This window comes from Plectropomus leopardus, chromosome 2, assembly GCF_026936395.1.
Source record: "Plectropomus leopardus strain MGB_pleo_1.0 chromosome 2, ASM2693639v1, whole genome shotgun sequence".
In the NCBI taxonomy this organism is placed as follows: Eukaryota; Metazoa; Chordata; class Actinopteri; order Perciformes; family Serranidae; genus Plectropomus; species Plectropomus leopardus.
Window position 1 is genome coordinate 21,167,938 of NC_142177.1, and position 22,496 is coordinate 21,190,433.

The 22,496-nt window shown below is 39.7% G+C and overlaps 1 protein-coding gene across 4 annotated transcripts in view; it reads right to left on the minus strand.

Annotated features, from left to right (window-relative positions):
- The window catches only part of celsr2 (cadherin, EGF LAG seven-pass G-type receptor 2), a 94,264-nt gene that overhangs the window by 33,915 nt on the left and 37,853 nt on the right, over nt 1-22,496 (minus strand). For all 4 annotated transcript variants that reach the window (XM_088087985.1, XM_042510454.2, XM_088087979.1 and 1 more), the window contains exons 3-5: nt 13,634-13,856; nt 4,241-4,356; nt 4,029-4,117 (exon numbers count right to left, since the gene is read on the minus strand). In XM_088087985.1, coding sequence (XP_087944111.1) covers nt 4,029-4,117; nt 4,241-4,356; nt 13,634-13,856 — 428 coding nt within the window. The remainder of the gene's footprint in view (nt 1-4,028; nt 4,118-4,240; nt 4,357-13,633; nt 13,857-22,496) is intronic.

Genomic DNA, 22,496 nt, shown 5'->3' on the forward strand with positions numbered 1-22,496 from the left:
CGGGTCAGAGTGGGCCACACGGGATACCTCCAGAGGGAGGAGCCATGTTTCTACCTCAGCGACTCACGGGATGTGGAACATGAGACGAGGACGGGGAGGATTACTTTAGCGAGAGCTGGGGGGCTGGACCTGGGACACTTGTGGTATAATCAGTACTAAAAGAAAGGCATGTATGCAGTATAATGACTACACATCTGATAAGGTTACATTTTGATACAGATAGAAAACATACTTAATATGATATGATGTACAATTCATGAATTCCTGTTGCTCGCTATTAAAAAATGACCCAGTTTCTGTGAGTTTATGTCATTAGTTAATGCATAAAGAAGTATTTCACCTCTGGAAAGATGGTCTTCTCACAAACCTGGACTGTGTTTGCAGAAATACTTTTGAAACTGGTGCTACGTGACCATAGAAAACAGAAGAAAATCACTTTTGCATTTTCTTTAGCTGAAGAGGTAGAAAAAATCCAACTACTACAATGCACTTCCTTCCAGTTAAACATCAAGCTAAAATATGTTTCTGAAAACATTTATGGAGTAAAATTTGCAACACAGAGACAATATAGTAATAATATTTGTTCACATTAAATCAGCGCTGCTTAGTTTTGCTGGTTAATCTGTTTTTTCAGCCTTGTTTTCAGTCTGCCACCAACTTCTGGTTCACAAATTCTCCCTTTACAGCCAAACAGAGCACTAAAATATGTTTCTGTAGACAATTTGAGCAGGGTTTATGTTAGCAGGCATATGCCAGCATCATGGATCACATTCTCTAGGAAGACGTTCAACACACTATACGTAGATCTTCTCACAGATCAGACTGGAGATGTACTTTATTCACCCTGGCGAGCCAGAGTGTGGATACCAGTCTGGTGATTTACAGTATTCAATAGACCTCGTCTTCATTTACATTATTTTTAATTTGATGTTCAAATGTAGGCTGTTACATGGCTATATAAAACATATGTCTGGTAGCTTTTCTGTTTGCCTGGAATTCTGTAATATTAACCGCCATATTGGCCGTAAAAAAAAAAAAAATCTAGTGTAAACCCTGATTTTAAGCGAGAAATAGGCAATACAGTGACAGAATCTCAGTATTCATTTGATCCGCGGTGCCTATGATTTGTTGTTTTTTGTTTTCTATGATTATGTGATTTTAATGAACTTATCCTTCAACTCCAAAGTTGTAGCAGGACCAAGGACAAATGTAATTTGACTAATAAATCTACTTTCTATCTTCTAGTTTTAGTTTGATTGTTTATGCTGACTGGTTTAGCCTGAGTTTGTGATCACTCTCTCCTTTGATCCAATTCCTCACTCTTTGTGTCTGTGGCGGCAGAAGCGTACAAAAACACAGAAGTGCTATCTGGAGGTCAAACTTTATTCTGGTTGCAAATAAATTTCCCAATTGGATATTAATAAAGCTTTTAATTCTGATTACAATTCTGAACAGCGGCCCAACAGACAGCACATTTTTTACTAACAAATGAGCAGGGAGATCTAGGCGATGGTGAGATGGGGGAAAGTTTTTCACAGTTCATTTACACAAACTACCACATTGTTATGATACAAAGCTGGTTGACAGTTAGCAAAGTATCCCTTTGAGAAATGACCCAGTCACTATGAGTTCATGTGATTTATCACTGCTTAATGGCTCATCAATTAATGACCATTGACTTTATACATTAATTTATATGTCACAAAATCAGCTGGAATCCAGTTAGATAAAAAGAGAACGTTTCAGACGCAGATCCAGTACCTCCTCTCAGAGAAATGTGAAGCTTTTCTATCAAACTAATGCTCTGATGTCAAATGTCTGCATGTTGCACTTGTACTGTACATACAGACGTGACATGAACAGAATCATGTCCTCTTCAAACATGCAGCACACTTACAGATGTAAAACTACCAGGTCAGTTAAACCACAAAAGACCCAGAGACTCCACAGTGATTAATGAGACTATAATGTCTCCTTGGCAAAGAAACGACAACTTTTCATCCAAAAGTCGACAAGATTTCCCCCTTCATCACTTCTTCTGGCTAAAATCTGACACGGTCGTGTTATCATAGTCACTGAATAGAAAATGTGAGCAGCGGGGGTGTTGCCTGGCAACATCTTTATGATGCAAAGTGACTTCCTCAATAGACTAAAATGTGACATCCTGTGTGTTGGTCCTGGGTGGGAAAGTTACTGAGCGAGCAGAGACAACAGCTCCATACATTCCTGCTCTGATAGAGTTGTTGTGGTGTTCTTACACAGAAATGTATTAGTCAAAACATATTTAACCCAATCTGAGCATGTCTGGAAAAACATTGGCTTCCCACTCTCCAGCTTTCATTCATTCATTAACCCACCCTCCTCCCCTCCCCTCCCCTCCCTTGTCTGTCTCCGTCAGTGTCTAGTTGGCACGTTGGCTCTCTTCCAGATCATCAGCCTGTCAGCAGCGATTCTTCAGTCTGACAGAGCAGCAGAACTAAAGAGGCTCCGCAACAAATGTACACTACAGTTAGTCCTCTACGGCTGTCCTAAAGACGAAGCTTTTTATCGAGAAAGCGTGTCACTTATTAGCGTTCAAACTTTAAACTGTCTGTCGTCTGCAGCGGATGAAACCTGTGACCTCATTTCACTCTGAATGTTTTCAGTAACTATGTCTGGTATTTCACTGCCACACCTGATGAGGAGCGCAGCAGCAGACAGATTTAACCAAAGGTATGTCAGCTATGGTGTCACAATTAAAAGAAGGAAATTAAAAACCCTAATCAGAGCATCGTGAGGTTTTATCGTGGCCATTCTTGCTTGAAGGAGTAGTTTGACATTTTGGGAATTATACTTACTGGCATTCAGGCGAGGTCAGATAAGATTGATACCACCCTCATGACTTTATGCCAAATATAAAGCTAAAACCTGCAATCAGGTTATCTTAGCTTAACATAAAGACTGGAAACAGGGGGAAACAGGTAGCCTTGCTCTCTCCAAGGACAGCAAAATGAGCATATAACCCCTGTAAAAACACAGTCAGTCATATTTACACATCAATTTGCAAAGTTAAAGGAGCAATGTGTAGGATTTAGTGGCATCTACAGTGAGGATTGCAGATTGTGACCAACAAACTTCTCCCGAGCGCCAAACGTGAACTCAAGGTGAGGATTCACAGTATTTTTATTTTTTTTTTACCAGGAGCTAAATTACCCTTAAGCATCTCCCACAATCCGAAACAAACAGCCCAGGAGGTTTAAACTGGTAAAAACAGTGAATAAAGCAGATTCATGTTACAAATCAGAAGTGTAGAAATCAGACTACACTGTGCAGCTAGTTGTGAGGAGGCTGTTAACTACAGTGAGCAATGTGAAAATGCAAATGGCATAATCTAGAGCCAGTGTTTGGTTTGTCCATTCTGGGCTACTTTAGCAACATGTAACGAAAACACAACAATTCTTATTTTCAGGTGAACACACATTAAAAAATAACACACTTATTATTTTATATTCAATTTCTCATATATAGTCCCCTAAATCCTACACACTGGACCTTCACAGAAAAAATATGTTAATTATTGAATATTACTGGTGCTGGTAGGCGGATTTTGTTATCTTCAAGCAGAGCCAAGTTAATCTAATATAATATAAATTATTTACCACAGAGATGAATGATATGAAATTTATCATCTAACCCTCTAGGAGAGAGCAAATATGTTTACTTCCCAAAATGTCAAATAATTTTTGTAAATCTTAAAAATTGCTAATGTCAAAATAGAAACAACAACTTATTTGTTATATATTTACTTACTTAGAAAGCAGAAGTCTAACAAGCAAGCAAATGTTTTGGATAATGCCATTTTCTGTGTGTAAGCTCCACACTAAGATACTGTCCAAAACACCTGTGCTTGTTATTCATCTGCATTGTGAAGAAAAGTACAACAAATAATAACTCTTGCAGTTTAAGTCTAAACCTAATTATACATCAGGCTTTGCAAACACATGGTGTTTAAGGATTAGTGACCTCTATTAATTCACTGTGGATCATACCTTGTTGTAGTAGTGGACCTCCACCACGTGCCACTGGCCGTCGCTGACTCCTCCGAGGATGTACGGTGAAACTGTAGTTTTGGTCTCACCTGGAAAACAATGATAGCAGTGAATGACTGAAACACACTCAGTACAAAAACGGTATGACAGTAGAAGAAATATCTGCAGTAAATCAAAATGATAAAAAACAAATAAACCAATAACCGTCCTACCTGCAGAGAAGGTGAGCTGTATCTGCTCATTGATGATCTCCATGGCGATGAAGTCATGTTTCTCATTGAAACGACCGTTGTAGAGTAACAGACCGTTGGACTCTTTGGTAGCAAATCTGAAAAAATGGACAGCATTTTTTATTTAATTACATTTGTCACTACCCATTCACATCACTGCTTACTTCATGTATTTATTCTACACATATTCACCCTGTTAATTAAAGATTCAGGCTGATGATTTCGGGCTATTATTTATATTTTTATACTGTCAACATATTCAATGAAAAGACAGATTTACTATCCAGGAATTGTTGTTTACTGTTTGTAATCAGTGTCACCAAAAGTGAAAGTGAAAACCAGCCTTCTGCTTTCGGCCTGCTGCTTACAGTGATTGCTCTCTTTTTATAAAGTCTTGACCTCACCTGTGTGCTGTGTCCAGGCTCATCCTGAACACCGCAAAATAAGGAGAAAATCAGAAAACACGGGCAGACGCCAGTTTCTGCAGATAAGTACACCGCCTCACACTTTAAGTGTGTCATAAGTGATGATCAAGAGGGATTATGTATACATTGTTTTTAGAAAATATCCTGCATATTATACCTTTAATCTTACGAATTATTGTCTACATAGTCAAAGCCTGTATAGCTTATTCCTCTTTGGCTTAGACCTCAATTGTTGTCAAAAAACTACAAAAAACACATGTTGCACACTGTTGCACTGGATGACAGGTTCATTCATTACGATGAACCAGGGCACTGTGATCTATTTTAACTCAATCCCACACTGCTGCTGTAAATACTCACTGGAGAACTAAATGGGTATAAATCCATGGCAGAAAATAGTCCCCAACAGAAACGCTGTTTACTTCTGTTTGGATAACCTTTACTAAAATGACAGTGCCCAGCTGTTTTAGGAAATGGAGCTCTTCAAAAGAGAAACGACTTATTTGTGATCTGCTTCATGATGCCTTTCATAGGAACGAAGGAGATTGGGGCTAGGGTTTTGACTCTCTGCCTGAACCTGATTGGGCCAACCCTGACACGCCGCGTTCACTCTGGGATTAAGTTTGGTCAAGTTCTGGAGATTGTGTCTCAAATGTCTGTTACTGCACTGAAAAAGACTTTGGTCGACTTTAGCATGTGATGAATGTTTGAATATAAAAAATATGTATAATTTTTACAATGAAAATTCAGATTTTTAAGGTCGCTTGGGCCTGAAACTGCTGCCGTGGTTCAGGCTTAGATCAGGCTTGGACAGAAACTAAATGTGTACATATAAGATCGAGCCTGATGTTTTGGGCCCAATCAAAGCTCAAATTGGGACTTAGTGCCACAGACAGGGCTGTAAGGTTTTAAGAGGAGGAACACATTATTGGTTTTAGTCTTTTGCCGGGATTTATTGAAATGAAGAAAAACACAGTGTGACACCAGCCTCCAAACATACAGATACATGACAGGAGTGCTGACGAGGACTTTAGAAAAGCATTCAGCCTGAGCTGCTCCACGCTAACAGACAAAAGAAGAGAGAAAAGAAAGAGGGCAGTGGTCTTGTTTGACCCATTTAAAAATATCCATACTATCCCCTCACATTCACTTTGCTTCCCTCTCACTCTGGAGCGCTACAGTAATGCAGTGTGACGTTCAACTTACTCTCCTGAAGATGAGCTGAAGATGTAACAATGCAGAGGTTTGTCAAAGATCACTGAACAGATAATGAGGTTAATCATGAACACAAGGCCGAGTCGGACGGAAAACAGTCCTATTTGCAGCAGCGAAGGAACACAGAATCTGCGTGCCATGAATAGATATCACAGAGCCACATTAAATGACACACTACAACACAGAGACAGAAAACTAGGGCAATGTCAAAGCTGCACTGTGGGGGAACACATTACCGCAAGTAAAGAAGAAGCACACGGGAAGACAGTTTGGAGAAACGACAGCTTCAAAATTTCTCACACAGACAGCTGCCAGTGCTGTAACCACAGACTCAGTTTCACATTTCTGTTTGCATCTTGATGGTGAAACCAGATTGGCCAGGGCTGCTGCATTGCATGATCCTCGCATATTTATGCACATTTCAATATATCTGCACATATGGTTCGGACTCGGGGGGGCGGGGGCAGAGAGCTCACTCTCTCTCAATCTGGGATCAAAGTATGGACGTATGTGGTGGAGCACATGGTTTAAAAATATCACACTTTACCTGTCAGCTGGGGTCTGTAGTCGTAAATCTGACATGGAAATGGGTCACTGGGATGTGTGAAAGTGTGTTATAACAAAGAAAACAGCACTAACTGCCGGATTTATTCATTATCCATCCCACAGGGGACACAACAACGAGTCTCCAGCGCACATCTGCCAACTGAGAGGCATGTGTGGCGCACTGGCGTCAGTGTTTTCTGGTCATTTACTCCATTAACATGCAGCTTCGTTTCCCTCAAAAGGACTAATTACTTTTTTCACAAACTTAATGAGACTTCCTTCTTTATCTGAGCCAAAACTGGGCTGCACTCTCCTCCAAAGCTGCTTTATCTTGGAGGAAGTATGTCACCCATACATCCAAATATCAATACATGCCCTCAGACAACATGAGCAGCAGCCCACCCCCTCCTCTTTCAGACTTCAGGGTTTGGGGGTATGCTGTCCATGATGCTGTTTGTACAGTATTCTCGAGCTGCAGAGGAGCCAGTGGAGCCAGAGGGCACGGCACCGCTGACCTGCTTACTGAGGAAACAATAATCATGACCTCAGAGGAAAGCTCCAGCTGACAGTAACAGCAGAGACAGAGCAGTCGGACAGCGTCTATATATCCCGTAAAAAAAACAGAACGCCAACTAGAGTTATTATCCAGAGTCTATAAAAGCTCACTAGGCTCTCAGTCTTTGATGGATCGATTTAAAAGGCGTCTCCGCATTGCCCCCCTGAGCCCTCTGAACTATGAGAGTAATCAGCCGGAGCTAAATACTGACTCAACTGGCATCACTGCGCGTCGCATTAGGGCACCCATCAGTAAAAATAACAACCAGCCTGCCCTTATGTAGGCGGCCGTGTCACGCTATGCTAACATGCTGCCATTCATAGGACGTGTGCAGCTGTGAGGAAATAAAAAAGCTCCTTATTGATTTTACAACCTAAAAGTGTGAAGTAGTGATACATAAATCTGTAATGGTTGACGTAACCTAACATAACCTTAACTAATGCTTAAAAAAAGTGTTTTAATCTTCAGGGATTACAGTGTCAGGAGGTTGATTCACCACTTGGACCAGACTGAAATATCTCAACAACTGTTCAAAGAATATATAGATAAAATTAAATTAATATTTATATTTCTATTACCCTTGTTATTCTCATTATTGTTTTTATCGTTGTTGTTGTTGTTGTTGTACATCTCTCCCCCTCTCGCTTCTCTGTGTATTATTATATTTTGGCATTTTAATAACTGTAACTGTATTGCTCTGTAAACATAACATTTACTGCACGTCTATCCCACCTATAAGAGGGATAACTCCTCAGTTGCTCTTTCTGAGGCCTCTCACATTTTTTCCCCATTAAAGGGTTTTTTGGGGCAGTTTTTCTGTATCCACCGTGAAGGTCCAAGGACAGAGGGAGTGTTGTGTGCTGTAATGTCCTCTGAGGCAAACTGTGATTTGTAATAATGGGCTTTATAAATGAAATTGAATTATATTAAATTTTGCATAGAAATTCATGTTCCCCAGAGGATGAATTCCTCTGACTTTGGTGATGCCCTGACTTGTTCTCTAGTATTTTTGTTTTTTAGTGGAAGATTCTTGACAAATATCTCTGGATTTCTATGTTTGGATTTATAGTTGGCGGACAATGAAACTTTCATCTCGAGCCACAATAAGTGTGTTCCAACCCACCTGTTTTTATGCACCTTTTCAGTTTAAGGATGAAAACAATGCTGGAAATTTAAAAAAAAAAAACAGTCAAAATGCCACAAAAAAAGTTCTTTTACTTGGCTAACGTGGAATGGATCAATAAAATCCAAATGCAACTCAAAACGATGAAATCAGACCTGGAGAACAAACCATGACATACAGGAAGCAGGTGACTCCGTCAGATCTGTGTGGACTGATGAGGACTAAAACATGAAGACAGTCTACAACTGTAGCTCCTGTATGTGCAATTTATTGGCACATTCACACACAACCTTTCAAGTTAATGCTGAAGAAGCCAGTCTGTGGTAAGTGAGGAGGAGTTTCAGCTCCAAACCTTACTTGGATGTGCTCACAAATTGCACTTAAGGGAGCTCCGGTGTGGGGACCTTTCTTTGTGTTTTACTGCCATCTTTTATTGGTCCAGCACCTGCCTTAAATGGTTTCTGGATTTAAGCAACTACTCTGCTTTCTTGGTCTGATGAGATCATAAAATTCTTAATGTTAATGCATAAAACATAAATATAAACATAAATATTACCATCACAATAGTTTCCCATTGTTTGAGGATTGACTGGTTCTCTTTTGATTGCTTCATCTTGCTGTGCTCTCTTATTTTCCGATGGTTTAATCACAACAGACTGGATAATTAGTGCCACCAGCTGTTTATCTTGATTGGCCCCACTCCTGATATTTGCATGACAATAATGGATGGAAACACACAATTAATTTGTGTTCTTGGTTGCCAATTATATGGAAATTTGGTTAAAATTCCTGCTACTTTTGGATGGAAACTTGACTAATAGGGTTAAAATTTGTTATTTTAAAATATGTTTTTTAAAATGGATAGACCACCATGAAATGTAACATTTTTATTTACCAGAGTTTGAATTAAATGGCATTGTTGAGCTTGATTTGTGCTTGATACATCTGTGAGGATATCAAGTGTCTGCACAGCCCAAGTGACATTACACAATCAGGACGCCCCTTCATGGAGGTCCCATGCGGCTCGTTTTTGCTTGTTTATGCGCATCCGATATTTTTAAACCAAGCAGACGGGAGAACCATGCTGTAGATGTACGTTTTTGATACATTGCCCTCTTGGGAGAGTATCGGTTTGCTATAAGGAGAAATTTGCAGAGAATATAAACAGGAAAACTGACACTTAATAACTTTGGTGATCCTTTAATATTTCTTCTGTTTCCATCATCAGGTCACAATTTTAATTTGGTCAACACTTTGCTTTATGACCAAAGTCCTAAAAAAATGAATAACATCCCCATCAGCCTCAGCTATATTTTGTGTTTGGTGCCATTTAGCAAATTCTTACATTCTCAGCTAAGATGGTGATCATGGTTACGTTCTGCCTGCTAGACACCAGCATTTTAGCATCTTTATTGGCAGCTTTATAGCATGCTGACATTAGATTAGATCAAAGTTTTGTTATTCAGGTACAGCCTCACAGAACCCACTGATGGCTATAGACTTGACATCTCAAGTTGAACCATAACTTACACATCAGCTCAGTCAGAGTGAAAATTAGGGATATCACTACAAAAAAAGAGTCTGAATTTTGTTTGTGCTAAACCCAAAACACTCTGTGCCTTTTAGTGAAATCTCAGCCTTAATTGTGCATCTCGACTGTCAGAGCTGTGATAGAAAGAGGCCTAAAATTAGATGTCACTCTGAGGGAATGAGATTCACGTCCTGAGCCGTTCATCACAACAGAAGCTCACTCTGGGAGAACCTGATCAGTGCGGGCTCAGGTAACAGAGCCTACTTGTTGACCTCACCTGCCTGAGGCGCTCAGTATCGGCACCTTTTACGCTGCAGCTACTTCACAGCTTCTGTGACCTGCCAGTGAAATGTAGACCACTTTACAAACTGGTTTGAGCAGTTCTCCATCAAAAAACGCTGTCATCTGAACCTGGCTTAAAGAAGGGCCGAGTCCATAAAGCTCACCAGGGGGATATTATTTTCACCGGCAGCTATTGTGAGTGTCAGCCCCTGCCAAACTCGTCTAAGGTGACAAGTATCACAATGAGTAAAGCAAAATGGCAGGACACATTCCCTGTGATACCATCCGAGAGGTGATACTTGTTGTCACTTGTTGTGACAGATATCAAACACAACGGACGGCTTTTATCGTTGATTACATTTCATCACATGCAGATCGGAGGTCCTGCTGTCTGTGCATGTGTTCAGTGTTCACAGCTCATCTGCTCACTTCTAAAGCACCTCCCCCTCCACAAACCACCACCAAATAAACAACCACACACGTTAAAGCTTCAGCTTCCCATCCTGCTACACCTGCATTTTAATAGATTCTGACTCACGTTCATCTATGGGAAAACACCTTCACAATGATGTCTGTGATTATGTTAAGAGACGCTGCCTGAAGGTGAAATAATAACAAAAATGAGACCTTGCTAAAAGTGAAACTGAAACAAAACTGCCTACTCCTAAAACTAACGTCATAAAATTTACATGAGGCTTTTGCAAAGTTTTTTTTGTGCAGTGTAGGAAAAAGAAGAAACCTTGGGCTTAGATCTTTGCTATTTTTACTAAATGCTAATTGTGGCATGAGACAGCACTTCCAGCTCTCAGAGAAAAGTCTTTCAGATAAAAAAAGTCGTGAAAATAATCTGAACTCATATTTCTTCTCAGTCTGTTAGTGTTTTCCTGGTAATATGAAATCAAGTGGTCCCTATCTAGTATGACAGTTAAGGGAATAGTTTGATATTCTGGTAAATAAACATAATAATTTTCATCCCACACTAATGTCAAACAATTGATTCTTATGTCTTTATAATAAACATCAAAATCAGAGCCAGCAACTGGTTGTCTCAGCTTTGCATAAAGACTGGAAACAAGGAGAAACAGCTAGCCCAATTCTGTCGTAAGGTAACAAAGTCACACTACAACCATCTGTAAAGTTCTGTAAATTAATATGTTTGATATTGTTTAATCTGTACAAAAACAGAAGTGTAAACATAATCACTGTTTTACGGAGTTTGTGTTCTTTCTGCTAAGCTAAAATAAGCTTCGGCTGCTGGCTCCAGCTTATTTTAAGTGTACAGACACCAGAAAGGGTATCAGTTTGCTCATATAACTCGCTGTAAGAAACCAAATGAATTCTTCTCCCAAAATTCATTTTTAGATGTATTAAATAGGCAAATAAAGTTTCACTTTAAGATTTTGTAAGTTTCTGATGTATTATAAGTTTTAGTCTGTTTTTTTTAGGGGGGGGGGGGTCCCTAAAAGAACTTAGGGTCTAAAGATAGGTATGTTGTATGTTGTTGTGGGACCATTCATAAAATTGCAAATAAATGTTTTCCTAAATTAATAAGACTCAGAGCCAAAAGAAATGGGAGAAAAATATCAAATAACAAAAATATTGAACATTTGGGGAAAAATGACACCCAAATGACACTAAAAAGCAAAATGAAATTAAAGTACCCATGAAATGAAAAAAATACATTTATCCAGTCTAAATCCTGTGTCCCCTGTGCTCATTGATCATTTAACTCATTTCTATATGCCAAATAAATCAGTATCAAAGTAATTTTACTTCAAACTCTGTGTTTTCTCTCCCAAACGTTTGATGACTCATCCTGCACTCAGAAGCATTTACAAAAGTTCATTTCATCAAACAACATGGCAGTTATACAAAACTACACTTCACCTTGAACGATGGGATACACACAGGGAGAGATGTGTGTCTGGATATCAGTGGCCAAAACGTTTGTATTCATTTCCAAAACAAAGAGTCAGAGATCTCGCCTTCACCCTCCTGCTGATCTACAGACACCTAGCAGAGGACTCGCATTGTAGTGCCATAACAGGCTAAATTCAAAGCCCGCCCACTTTTTAATGGTCCAATCAAATGCAAAGGGTTGTATTTAAATCCCTGTTGTAACTGCACACCATTAACACATACATTTCACTGGGAAATATGTCACAGTATAGAAGCTAAAGACGCTCTAACTTCTGTTTCATGTGAACTTTAAAATGAAATTTAGTAGGTTTGGGAATCACCAGAAGCCCAACGAAACAATATCATTAAAACAGCTTAGCCATGGTACAATATTACTGCGATACTGCAACGTATTACCTTTTTTTCAACTGTAAATTATAAACCAAAGGAAAAACAATCAAGATTTCTTATCTAATAAGATGTAGTTGCCATAGTTTTCACTTCATTTTTATTGCCTCAAAATGTATCTAGTGGACTGAAAAAGCAATGCATTTTATTATTCTGGTAGGCTACCAAAAGTTTAATTTGTATTTGTATTAATAATTTATATAACACTGAAAGCTGTTAATTAATTATGCTGCTCGGCTTGCCCGTTTGCCCCACTGTAGTTGGTTGTCTGGAGCATGTTCATATTAGCTGCATGCCTTGCAGCCTGTCCGCCACACACATACAGCCCGCCCCTCATAAGTTTACGTGTCCATTAAGATATGTGTGCCTGTGCGCCTGTGCAGGCTGTGACTACCAGCATTACCTCCTGAAGTCTTCAATTGTCAGGCTTGATGGCCTGGACATCAGCGGCTACTAACTCTTCTTTTTTGTCATGATTTCTGTTTATTTATTTGTGCCAGTGATCATGTTAGCTTTATTAACAGTACATTTCTACTTTTTCATCATTCTATGGCTACTCGCTGTTCATCAGAGAGGTCTTAGGGACGGGATGGGTTTTTTTTGAGAAAAGTTTATGGGGTGATGACTGCTGAAAAAAAAGTGTTGTCTGTTTTCTACTTGCTCCATGTACCAATCTCTAGTTGCAATAAAGCATTGAAATACAATAATTTTCCTGAAGAAAAACTGATAGTGTCTCTGTATTGATACAATATTTCCTAAAAAAATATCATCATGACAGTAAGCTGTATTGATTTTACCACAACCCTAGAAGTTAGCTTTAATGTCATTGCTGTAACAATGTTGTGTATACATACATAATGACTACACTCTCCTCCAAAGACGGCCTCTCTGCATGGTGAGGGAGGCTTTGCTGAAATAGGCCAGCCGCTGACTCACAGCTCAAAGTGACCGGCGACACTGACTGTAATAAGATCAGACTCACTCTTGGCTGTAGGATTAACGTCCTCATGTTATTCAAGTCTCCTCTCCAAAAACGCAGCTCCTTCAGCTCACCTTCTGTCCAACTCTTACCTCACAGTACAGTATGCACACCTCTGATGTGCTGCATGTTTTTACTGTGTTCTGTATTAATAGCACAGGAACTATTATCTGATATCAGAGTGGCTCTACAGAAGATCGCTGTTGTTCAGTGAGCCCATTATTGCTATTAAACACCATTACGGTTACATAAATGTGAGGACGGGGGAGCACACTTCAGTGCAGGGGAGAGCTGTGGAGCGAATGCAGAGGTAGGATGTGGGGGTGGATGAAGAGTGAATCACAGATTACTGATGGAGGAGCACAGCAGGTGATGCAGGTGAGCATGTTGCAGAGAGGCGCAGGTGCTTACGTGAGAGAGAGGGTGAAGTGGAAGCGCTGGCGGAGGCCCTTAAAGGTCAGGAAGGAGTGCGGGGGGAAGTTGCGTGTGGTCATCTCACAGAAGGGCTTCTCGTAACCGCCCGGTGGACACTCGCACTTAAACCCACCGACCAGCAGGTTGACACAGGAGCCGCCATTCTTGCAGACTCCTGGAGCGCAACGGCCAGAGCGGGAGGACAGCTCGCAACGCTCTCCTGGACACAGAAATAAAAGGATGGAGAAGGTGGAGAGAAATGAGGATTAATATTGTTTATGACAAGCAGCATCACCTCTGGGACTCCTCAGTGCTATATGTTTGTTTTCTGTCGCTGCAGCTGCTGTTATATGTGCTGTTATAGAGCTGTAGCATTATCCATCTGAAACACACAGCTCTGCTGTTTCAAACACAGGATGAGAAATAAATGACGACACTGTTAACTAAGTGTATCAAAGGAAAACTAACAAGAGTCAGAACTATGAGCAGTTTTCTCTCCGACAGTGTCTGCAGTTTCAGTGTTTGTCTCTCCTCTGTGTCACACCCAGCGTGACTCCCCCGCCTCCCTCTCCTCCCTCTGGGAATATGGTTGCAGTTTGTGCTGCATTCGTATTCAGGGAGACAACTCGATGTCTCAAAGCAGTGAGTTGGAAATGTTTATGCATTCAGACTCTGAAGCCGTCACACGAAATTATTGCAGTTTCTGCAGACTCCGGTGGCTCATGATGATTACTTTCAGCTTTTTCACACCTTACAGATATTTGATGAGCTTATTTCTAAATCACAATGCCAACCAGAAATAAGAAGCTGTGTTTACAGATGCTGCAATTTACAGAAATCTACTTTAATTCCTTTCATTATAAAGACTTTTCAAACCCCCCTTAAATACCAGCCAAAGGGAAGTTACAGGTCACACATTGGGCTGCAACGGTTTTTGTTAGTTAATTATTAATCTGGCAATTATTTTCTCAATAAATATTTTATTTATTAAACTGGAGGACACTAAGGCCAGACAAAAGGCGACAAACTTTACTGAAAGACAGACAAAATAGATACTGTCTATGTTTTAAATAATAGACTTGACTCTGTGTGAATAAGTATTAGAAACACACTGCAGTACAACCATAACCCCCTTATTATCTCTGTATGTATGTTTTATCGATTATTTAAATTATTTTTATACTTCTTCGATTTATTTAGTATTTTATTGTACTTTTAAAAGTTTCTTTTTTACACTACTTTTTCCCCCATGTGCTCCAGTATACTTTGGACATAATCTCCGAGATCTCTCCTGATATAAGAGTGCTGAACTCTGAGCGCACCGGACAGGCCTGTCGTTCCTTATGAGGCGGGTGAAGCGTGCTAAACCTCTTCTTTCTTCTAAATCTGTTTATCATTCGCACCAAAAAGTGTCAGAAAATAGTGAAAATATCCATATCCCAGCATATTCAGGGTACATTCACATAAAACAAATAAATGCACAACTGAGAAACCGGAACAAGAGAGAAGCATTTGCTTGAAAAAATAATTGCAACAATTAATCAATTATTAAAACAGTTGCAGATTAACTTTCTGTTGTTCAGCTAATCAGCTAAATACTTCAGCTCTGCTCATACTCTCAAATGATTAAGATGTGTTGCCTGTTTGTGATGCAAAAACTAGTGTACATCTACTAATTCTATCCTTTTTTCTAATACATAAAAAATTCAAGATCAGATTTTCAAAACCAGATTGTATCAAATTTTATTTAATTAGATAAAGTGGAATAAAATTACAGTAATATAGTCATTGATGACTGTATAGATATGTCTGCTGTATGGAACTACAGTCACACTAATCAAACGTCAAGAGATTCACATTTCTGAAGTTTTCTTTATCTTCTAGATAACAATATCTTTAGGGGTTCGGGCTGTTGGTCTGTAAAAAACAAAACATTTAAAGACCATTTTCTGACACTTTTAAGACAAAACAATGAATCAATTTAAAAAGCAAACAGTGATCAATTTGAATGGGAAGATTAGTATAGCAGCTCGACATGCCGAGACAATGAGCCTGTGTCCCTGTGCGGGGCCGTCGCCCTCCTCGGCCCTGCAGTCCGGCTCACATGTGCCGTTTGTCTGGATTGGGAGGCTGCAGCAGTTGCTCAGGCGAGACCGCACGCTCCCATGCGTGAGCTGGAATTTGTGTCAAAGCCTTTCAGTCAGCAGTGTGGAAGACTTCCGCTGTGTACTACAGCACCACTGTAACGCTGACACACACACACACACACACACACACACACACACACACACACACACACATACAGCCCACATCTTCATCCAACACCGCTGATACACAGGCCTTTTATTTACTCTTTGACTATTAATCACTCTATTCACGGCCCACTGAAAGCAAGTTTCTTTGTTTTATCACTGCTGATGGGACCCATTCAGTCAAAGTGAAGTCAAGAAATGCTGGATGAGGCGTTAAAAGTTACAGATAATGACACTTTCTGATTTATAGAGATAATTTTGGACAATGGAGACAAAGGAAACTTCATTTAGAAGACTGTGATTAAACTTTCAGCTGCAATTTAACAAGAGCTGTAAAGGATATCAAATTGTTACTTAATGTTTGGAAAAAATAAACAAATGGTTTAGTGTGGTGGCTAAGACATTTCAAATATGATGCTGATCCAAAATGCTTTGCAGATTTGTAATACACAGGCACATTAAAGGAAAACGTATAATCATAAACACAGTGTAAAAACTACACCGGATGCTAAGATGGCGCTTACTTGGAGCATACCCCACAAAAAGTTTCTAAATTCTGGGTTTACTTCCGCGTTATGCAGATCGCTGAATACGTGCAGGAGTGTTTCTGCCCCTAACCCCGTCCTCGAGTTCCCGCTGGGGTCATAGAGGTCACATTTTGATGATGTCAGAGATTTTTACATTTCTTTTCTCAGCTTGAGGACAGTTTTACAAATATAAAACCTTCATGGAACAAAGATTCACAATAGCAAGAGTCATAATTGACCTTGTTTGAAGTTCAAGGTGTCCTGTCAACAACTGAAAGACTCTTTAAAAATGGTGGTCTACGAAAAAAAAATTTTTTCACTGCAGTACTAAGATTGGCCACTGGGATAAACTGGAAGCGAGGCTAAGCAGCTTTCCTGAGAGCCTGTTCATGATAATCTCACACTAGATGCAAAGGACACAAATATGAAAATATAAAGTCATTGATTAAGATTTCTCATGCCCCTTGCCTAAATCTCGAACGGGAAATGTTTTTTCGTCAACATCTGATGAACCCTCACTTTCATTATAGTTTTTGCATTTTAAAAAAAAAAAAAAAAATCGAAGTTTTCGATATGCAGTTTGTTCAAAACATCTCAGCTATTGTACTTCACAGTTTGGTGGTAAATAAACGTAAAAAAGCATTTTGGTTGCCAGGTTGTGGGCTGCTAATGACTTTAATTCATGAGGAAGAACTCCTCCCATGAACTGTTGACCTCCCGGAGGAACGCTGCTGCGCATCAAGGCAAAACCTTCTGTTAAAGATTCACTAACATTTATAACCGCAGCACTGACGGCTCATTGTTAAACTGGAAAACCCTCCACCTTTGATAACTGAGGGTTTTATTAAGGGGGGTTTCTTTGACTTGTCTGTTCACAATAGGGTTGCAGCAATATACCAGTTTTGACTTATTATACCACGTACATTTATTTATCCATGGTATTTAGAAAAAAATGACACAAAATAGAGAATCTTACCTTTCTTTTAGTTATTTTCAAATGGGAGACTTTTTACACATACTTGCATTAAAAATGGTTTCAAGCTTCAATTATAGTAATAAGATGTTTGTTCAGCCATAAATAAACCTTCCTGTTTTCATGACTTTAAGGGTCATTTTATCTGTTAATAATAATAAAATACAATGCTGTCATGCTGTGAAACTGTGATATTTTCTGGAGTCGTACGCTTTCAACATGAGGTCTTTTTCTTTACGCTATATAATGATTACTGATCTGTGAGACACCAGTAATCCGTCTTTTAACCTGATGCCATCATTTGCAACTTTATACGTATGCCCTCGACTCTAAAGTGGTATAAAAACTTGTAAGATGTCAGGATGCCATGTCTCTCTTCCAGAAGCAACAAAATGGAGCGTAATCGCCGCTCCACGCTGTCAGCTCATGACAATTTACTGTCATGTTATGCTGGTGACAAACAGCTTCTGCTGGCCAGCCGGCTGGAAGATAAAGCCTTTCTGTTACAGTGCTGTCTGCCTCGTTATTAATTCAGCAACTTGCTGTAGGCAATAAACTCCCCGTGTTTCTTTAAGCAGACACAACAGAGCTGTATGAAACAGAGCTGCCCTGTTCGGTCACAATGACACTGAGACGTGCTTTACTGTGAAAAAATACATAGTTATCACATTTTGGTACAAATGTGTTCAGATCTGCCTCACTGACACCTGACAAAATGCTACTCAGTGTTCAGTTCATCCCTGTGGGACATCTGCACCGCTACAGCTTTACGTTGCCAGGTGAGCTGCACAGCGGGGCGTGGATGGGCTCCCAGTCACAAATCTACAGAATATCCTAATCAATAATTCAAACATGTCTACTCTCTATGCTCTATTTACGCCCTTCTATAAGTCCACACCAGTGCCCACACTGTTTGTTTGCCGCCAGCATGAATCATTAAGGCAGAAAATAACACAGAGTTCCAGTTTTTATTTAGACGCTTTAGCACTTTAACTACTGGTTTTGGTTGGTAAATCTCAATATATACTTGACTGAGCACACACAGTCATTACATCTAATCAGGATTATAAGTGTAGATATCAGCACCTCTGCATACACATGGGTACAATTATTCTTGTTTTTCTCAAACATAAACTGAAAAAAACAAACAAAAACAACAGGTGATAATTAATCTGCTAAAAGGGTTTTATCGCTCCCCAAAATTGTTCCCAGAGGATCTGCACACACAAAGAGAGAATTAACTAAATGGACACAATGTGACAATCCAACTTGCTGAATGAAAAATGTCCTGAAATTCAAACTTTTGCTGTTGATGTTCAAACTCAAAAAACACCTCCTCTTATTTACCAAAGACCAGTAATCAATAAAAAGCAATTGTTGGATATTAAATTATTAAACCCGACAAGAGAACAATCAACAGACGTGGTGTAACTGTGCACCACCCATCAGTGCAAACTGTGCTTCCTCAGAGATCTAAAACCTGAGCAGGTGTGTCTGAGCTGCTAGGTAACAGATGAGCCTCGCTGAGCGGGCGGATCCCTCCAGACGCATCAAAGACAAAAAGCTACGCCCAGATACGCCTTTATTTTGAAATTCCCACGGCAAGTCTATGTCACCTGTTAGTCCGAGCACAACTCCTTCCTAAACATTGAAACAGGGACAGCAGACAAGCAGGCAGTGAAAGGCAGCCAAGAGGACATCAGCTGAGTCAAACTGAACACATATCATGGCTATCTTTATGATATTAACAAATAGTGTGTTTTTGTTCAAAAATTCCCCTAAAAAACATGCAATATTTACCTTTCTGTAACATTTTCAAATAAAAATGTAGTATTAATATTACTTTGACAAGCTTGGATGATACACTCCCCGCGACAGTCCTGATAAAAGCCACACCACGGCAAATTTGAACTATTTCAACTAACTGAACTCTGATCATTAAAGCGTTGTCCTGTGGGTCTTTTATATTCGCAGCAATTCTGGCTGATATTTCATTTAAAACCCTTTATCTGCAGATACCGATGATGTGCAGATATTATCGTGCATCCCTGAGCTGCAGCGAGGAACCACTCAGGTTTATTAAGGTGAATGATGAGATAAAGTGATCAATAACCAAATAGATGCATGACCTTGAGCTATATCTGTGATCAAATCTTCTTGTCACATTATACACATTCATCTACAGCCTGAAGACCGAATACACTCAAACACTTCTCACATAGTTACACATCTTTAAAGACCAAGAATTATTTCACTCACACAAATAACGGACACAACTTTTTGGTAAATTAACATCTACGTTTCATCTATTGTTAATTTTGTTTTTTTTCTATTTATGATTCTTGACTTTTGCAGCACCGTTTTTTTCTCTTTCCTTGTATGTGAAAACCTCTTTGGCGACAAACCTGACTCTGACCGATGCCCAACAGCGCTCAGATGAGGTTGGGGCTTCACAGTGATCAGGTGCCAGACTGTAAGCAACAGGCATCCACAAGACACAGCGCCAAAAACACGTACAAACGAGGCAAAACGCCAAAAGCAAATGATTCTGGGGTTGTTTTTTACTCTCATTTCGCTGGTGGGCATGTTAACAAATAGTAACCAACAATCCTGCAAAGCGTACCTTTACATTTCTCCGCCAGTTTCATTATGAAATTGAATTCATGCCATCAGTAACATTCATTATGTTATGTACATAAAAAACTATCCCAATGAGTTCCACACAATGAGATATACATATTTTAAATTTAAGAAAAAGAAAGCACTGGTAGTGGTTTGGGAATCTGTATTGGCTGATAAGGTTTATGTCTGGCAATGTTTTTTTAATTCATGCCATCTCTCAGAGCCAAAATACAGTGGCCTTCAGTACTTGGCTGGCATGTGTTAATTTCAAACACTGGTGTGAGGTGATGTGAAAAAACAGGAGTGTGAACATTCACTGTTTTTTTCCCGGAAGCATGTCTGCACATTCAAACACCACAAATGGATTCTCGATTATTCAGTGAATAACCAGTGGAGGAAAGAAAGGACTTTTTTCATCACAGGTCAGCAGTTAGCTGATGAATGATCATCACAAACACATGGTACGATTCACTCATCTTCATACAGATGAGAAAAAAATATGAATTGCTCACGTCATATTTTAAGAGAAACATGAGAAGTAAAGAAGGAGGACAACATCTTGCTGTCCTGCATCGACAGAATGACTCAGCCGAGCCAAATCATTCACTCTGTCCTTTTGAAGAACAGCAAAGATGATTGCTGTTATATTTTTTTCCATTTTCTTTCCTGCTACCATCTGGCAACGCCTACGGTCCAACAGTCTCTCTCTCTCTCTCTCACACACACACACACACACACACACACACACACACACACACACACACACACACACACACACACACACACACACACACACACACACACACACACACACACACACACACACACACACACACACACATCCATGCACCATTAACACATAAACATTCCACAGATTGTCCATCCAACTTTCTTACACACATAATCGCAGCTCTTCAGCACTTAGCTACCCACCCGAATCACACACTGAGCAATTTCGCACCCTCTCTCTCTCTCACACACACACACACACACACACACACACACTTCATTAACACACACAGCTCCCAGGCCGAACCACGGTGTAGAGACTGGTGAACTCGCCGCTCACTGAAGCAGAACAGTGGGAGTTGCAGATCACAGAGGAAAAATACATCAAATAAAAACCTGAAGCCTGAACGACCTCGTTTGATCAGACAGTCTGACAGCCTGATTCAAACATCTTAAATCATCAGCCACATCACCACGTTCACCCTCACATAACTCGACAAGTCCTGCACACTGGATCTAACAGCAGCAGCAGCACCTGGGTCTAAAAACCTCCACTGATGGAGATTAATACGGGCCCTGCCGCAGAATGAAAAATACGCCCACTTCACCCACTCACACTCTCCATCTCTGCCGATTCACGTTAAAAGCACCTACAGTTCAGCTCCAACACCCACAGCTGTGCATAAGAATATCTAAGTGCCACTCAACCTGGACTGTGAGTGACTGAGCCCACACATTCAAACGTCCGACACTATTTCAGGCGCCATAAACAGGTGGAAAAACCTTTTAATGTTTGACGGGGAACAATGGAACAAGAGCACAAATACAACAGTATGAAAGCTGCACTTTCTGCTTCCAGGTTGAGATATTTCTTAACTTTTCTTTTGACAGCAAATACAGTCTGCAGTTTTAATTAAAGTGATCCTTTTCATATCCTATTCATATTTTACAGCAAGAGCCAGTGAAGTGGTCCTTCACAAAATTATTTGAATTTTGTATTTTAAAGCTGCATAATAAATGTATTAATAATAAACAATCTGAATCTGTGATGTAACTTGTGGAAAAAAAGCTTCCAATAAATGTAGTGGCGTAAAAAGTACAATGTTATTGCACTGAATATTTGAATAAAAGTATAAAGTAGAATTCAATCAAAATACTACAGTAAAGTACACGTACCTCAGAACTGTATTTCAGGTCAGTGCTTTAGTAAATCTATGTTACTTTACATCACTGCATCTCATAAACCAGCTCGCAGGCTGCTTCAAAGATGAGCTGAAACTCTAAATCACATTAAAAAGTCAGAGTTTGACCCACTTAACCTCTCAACAAAAAGATGGGGGCAACTACCCAAATATTCATACTGTATAAATTATCATATTTTAATCCACCTCCTCTTTAAACTCTTTTTCAACTTCTCCCTTTTCCCCTTAACCATAAAACGTGTGAGCAGACGGTCTTTAACCCTTTGAGGATGCGAATAATTTTTGGAGCAGAGACTGAATAACAAGTCCTGCAACCGCTGAGCAATTCTGCTGCCAACAGTAATAAATTAATTCTTCATTATCGCTGCAAATGGAAGCTTCTGTTCTCTCCGTCTTGACACACTGTGTGCTTTGAGATATGTTTTTTATATCTCAGGTATTTTTACTACGGGGCATTTTACAGCCAAGGGACACTCTCCATCTGTAGCCATCTATAATTAATAACTTCCTCCCCTATTTTTCCACTCAGCGATCTTTTTCTGAACAGAAACTGCT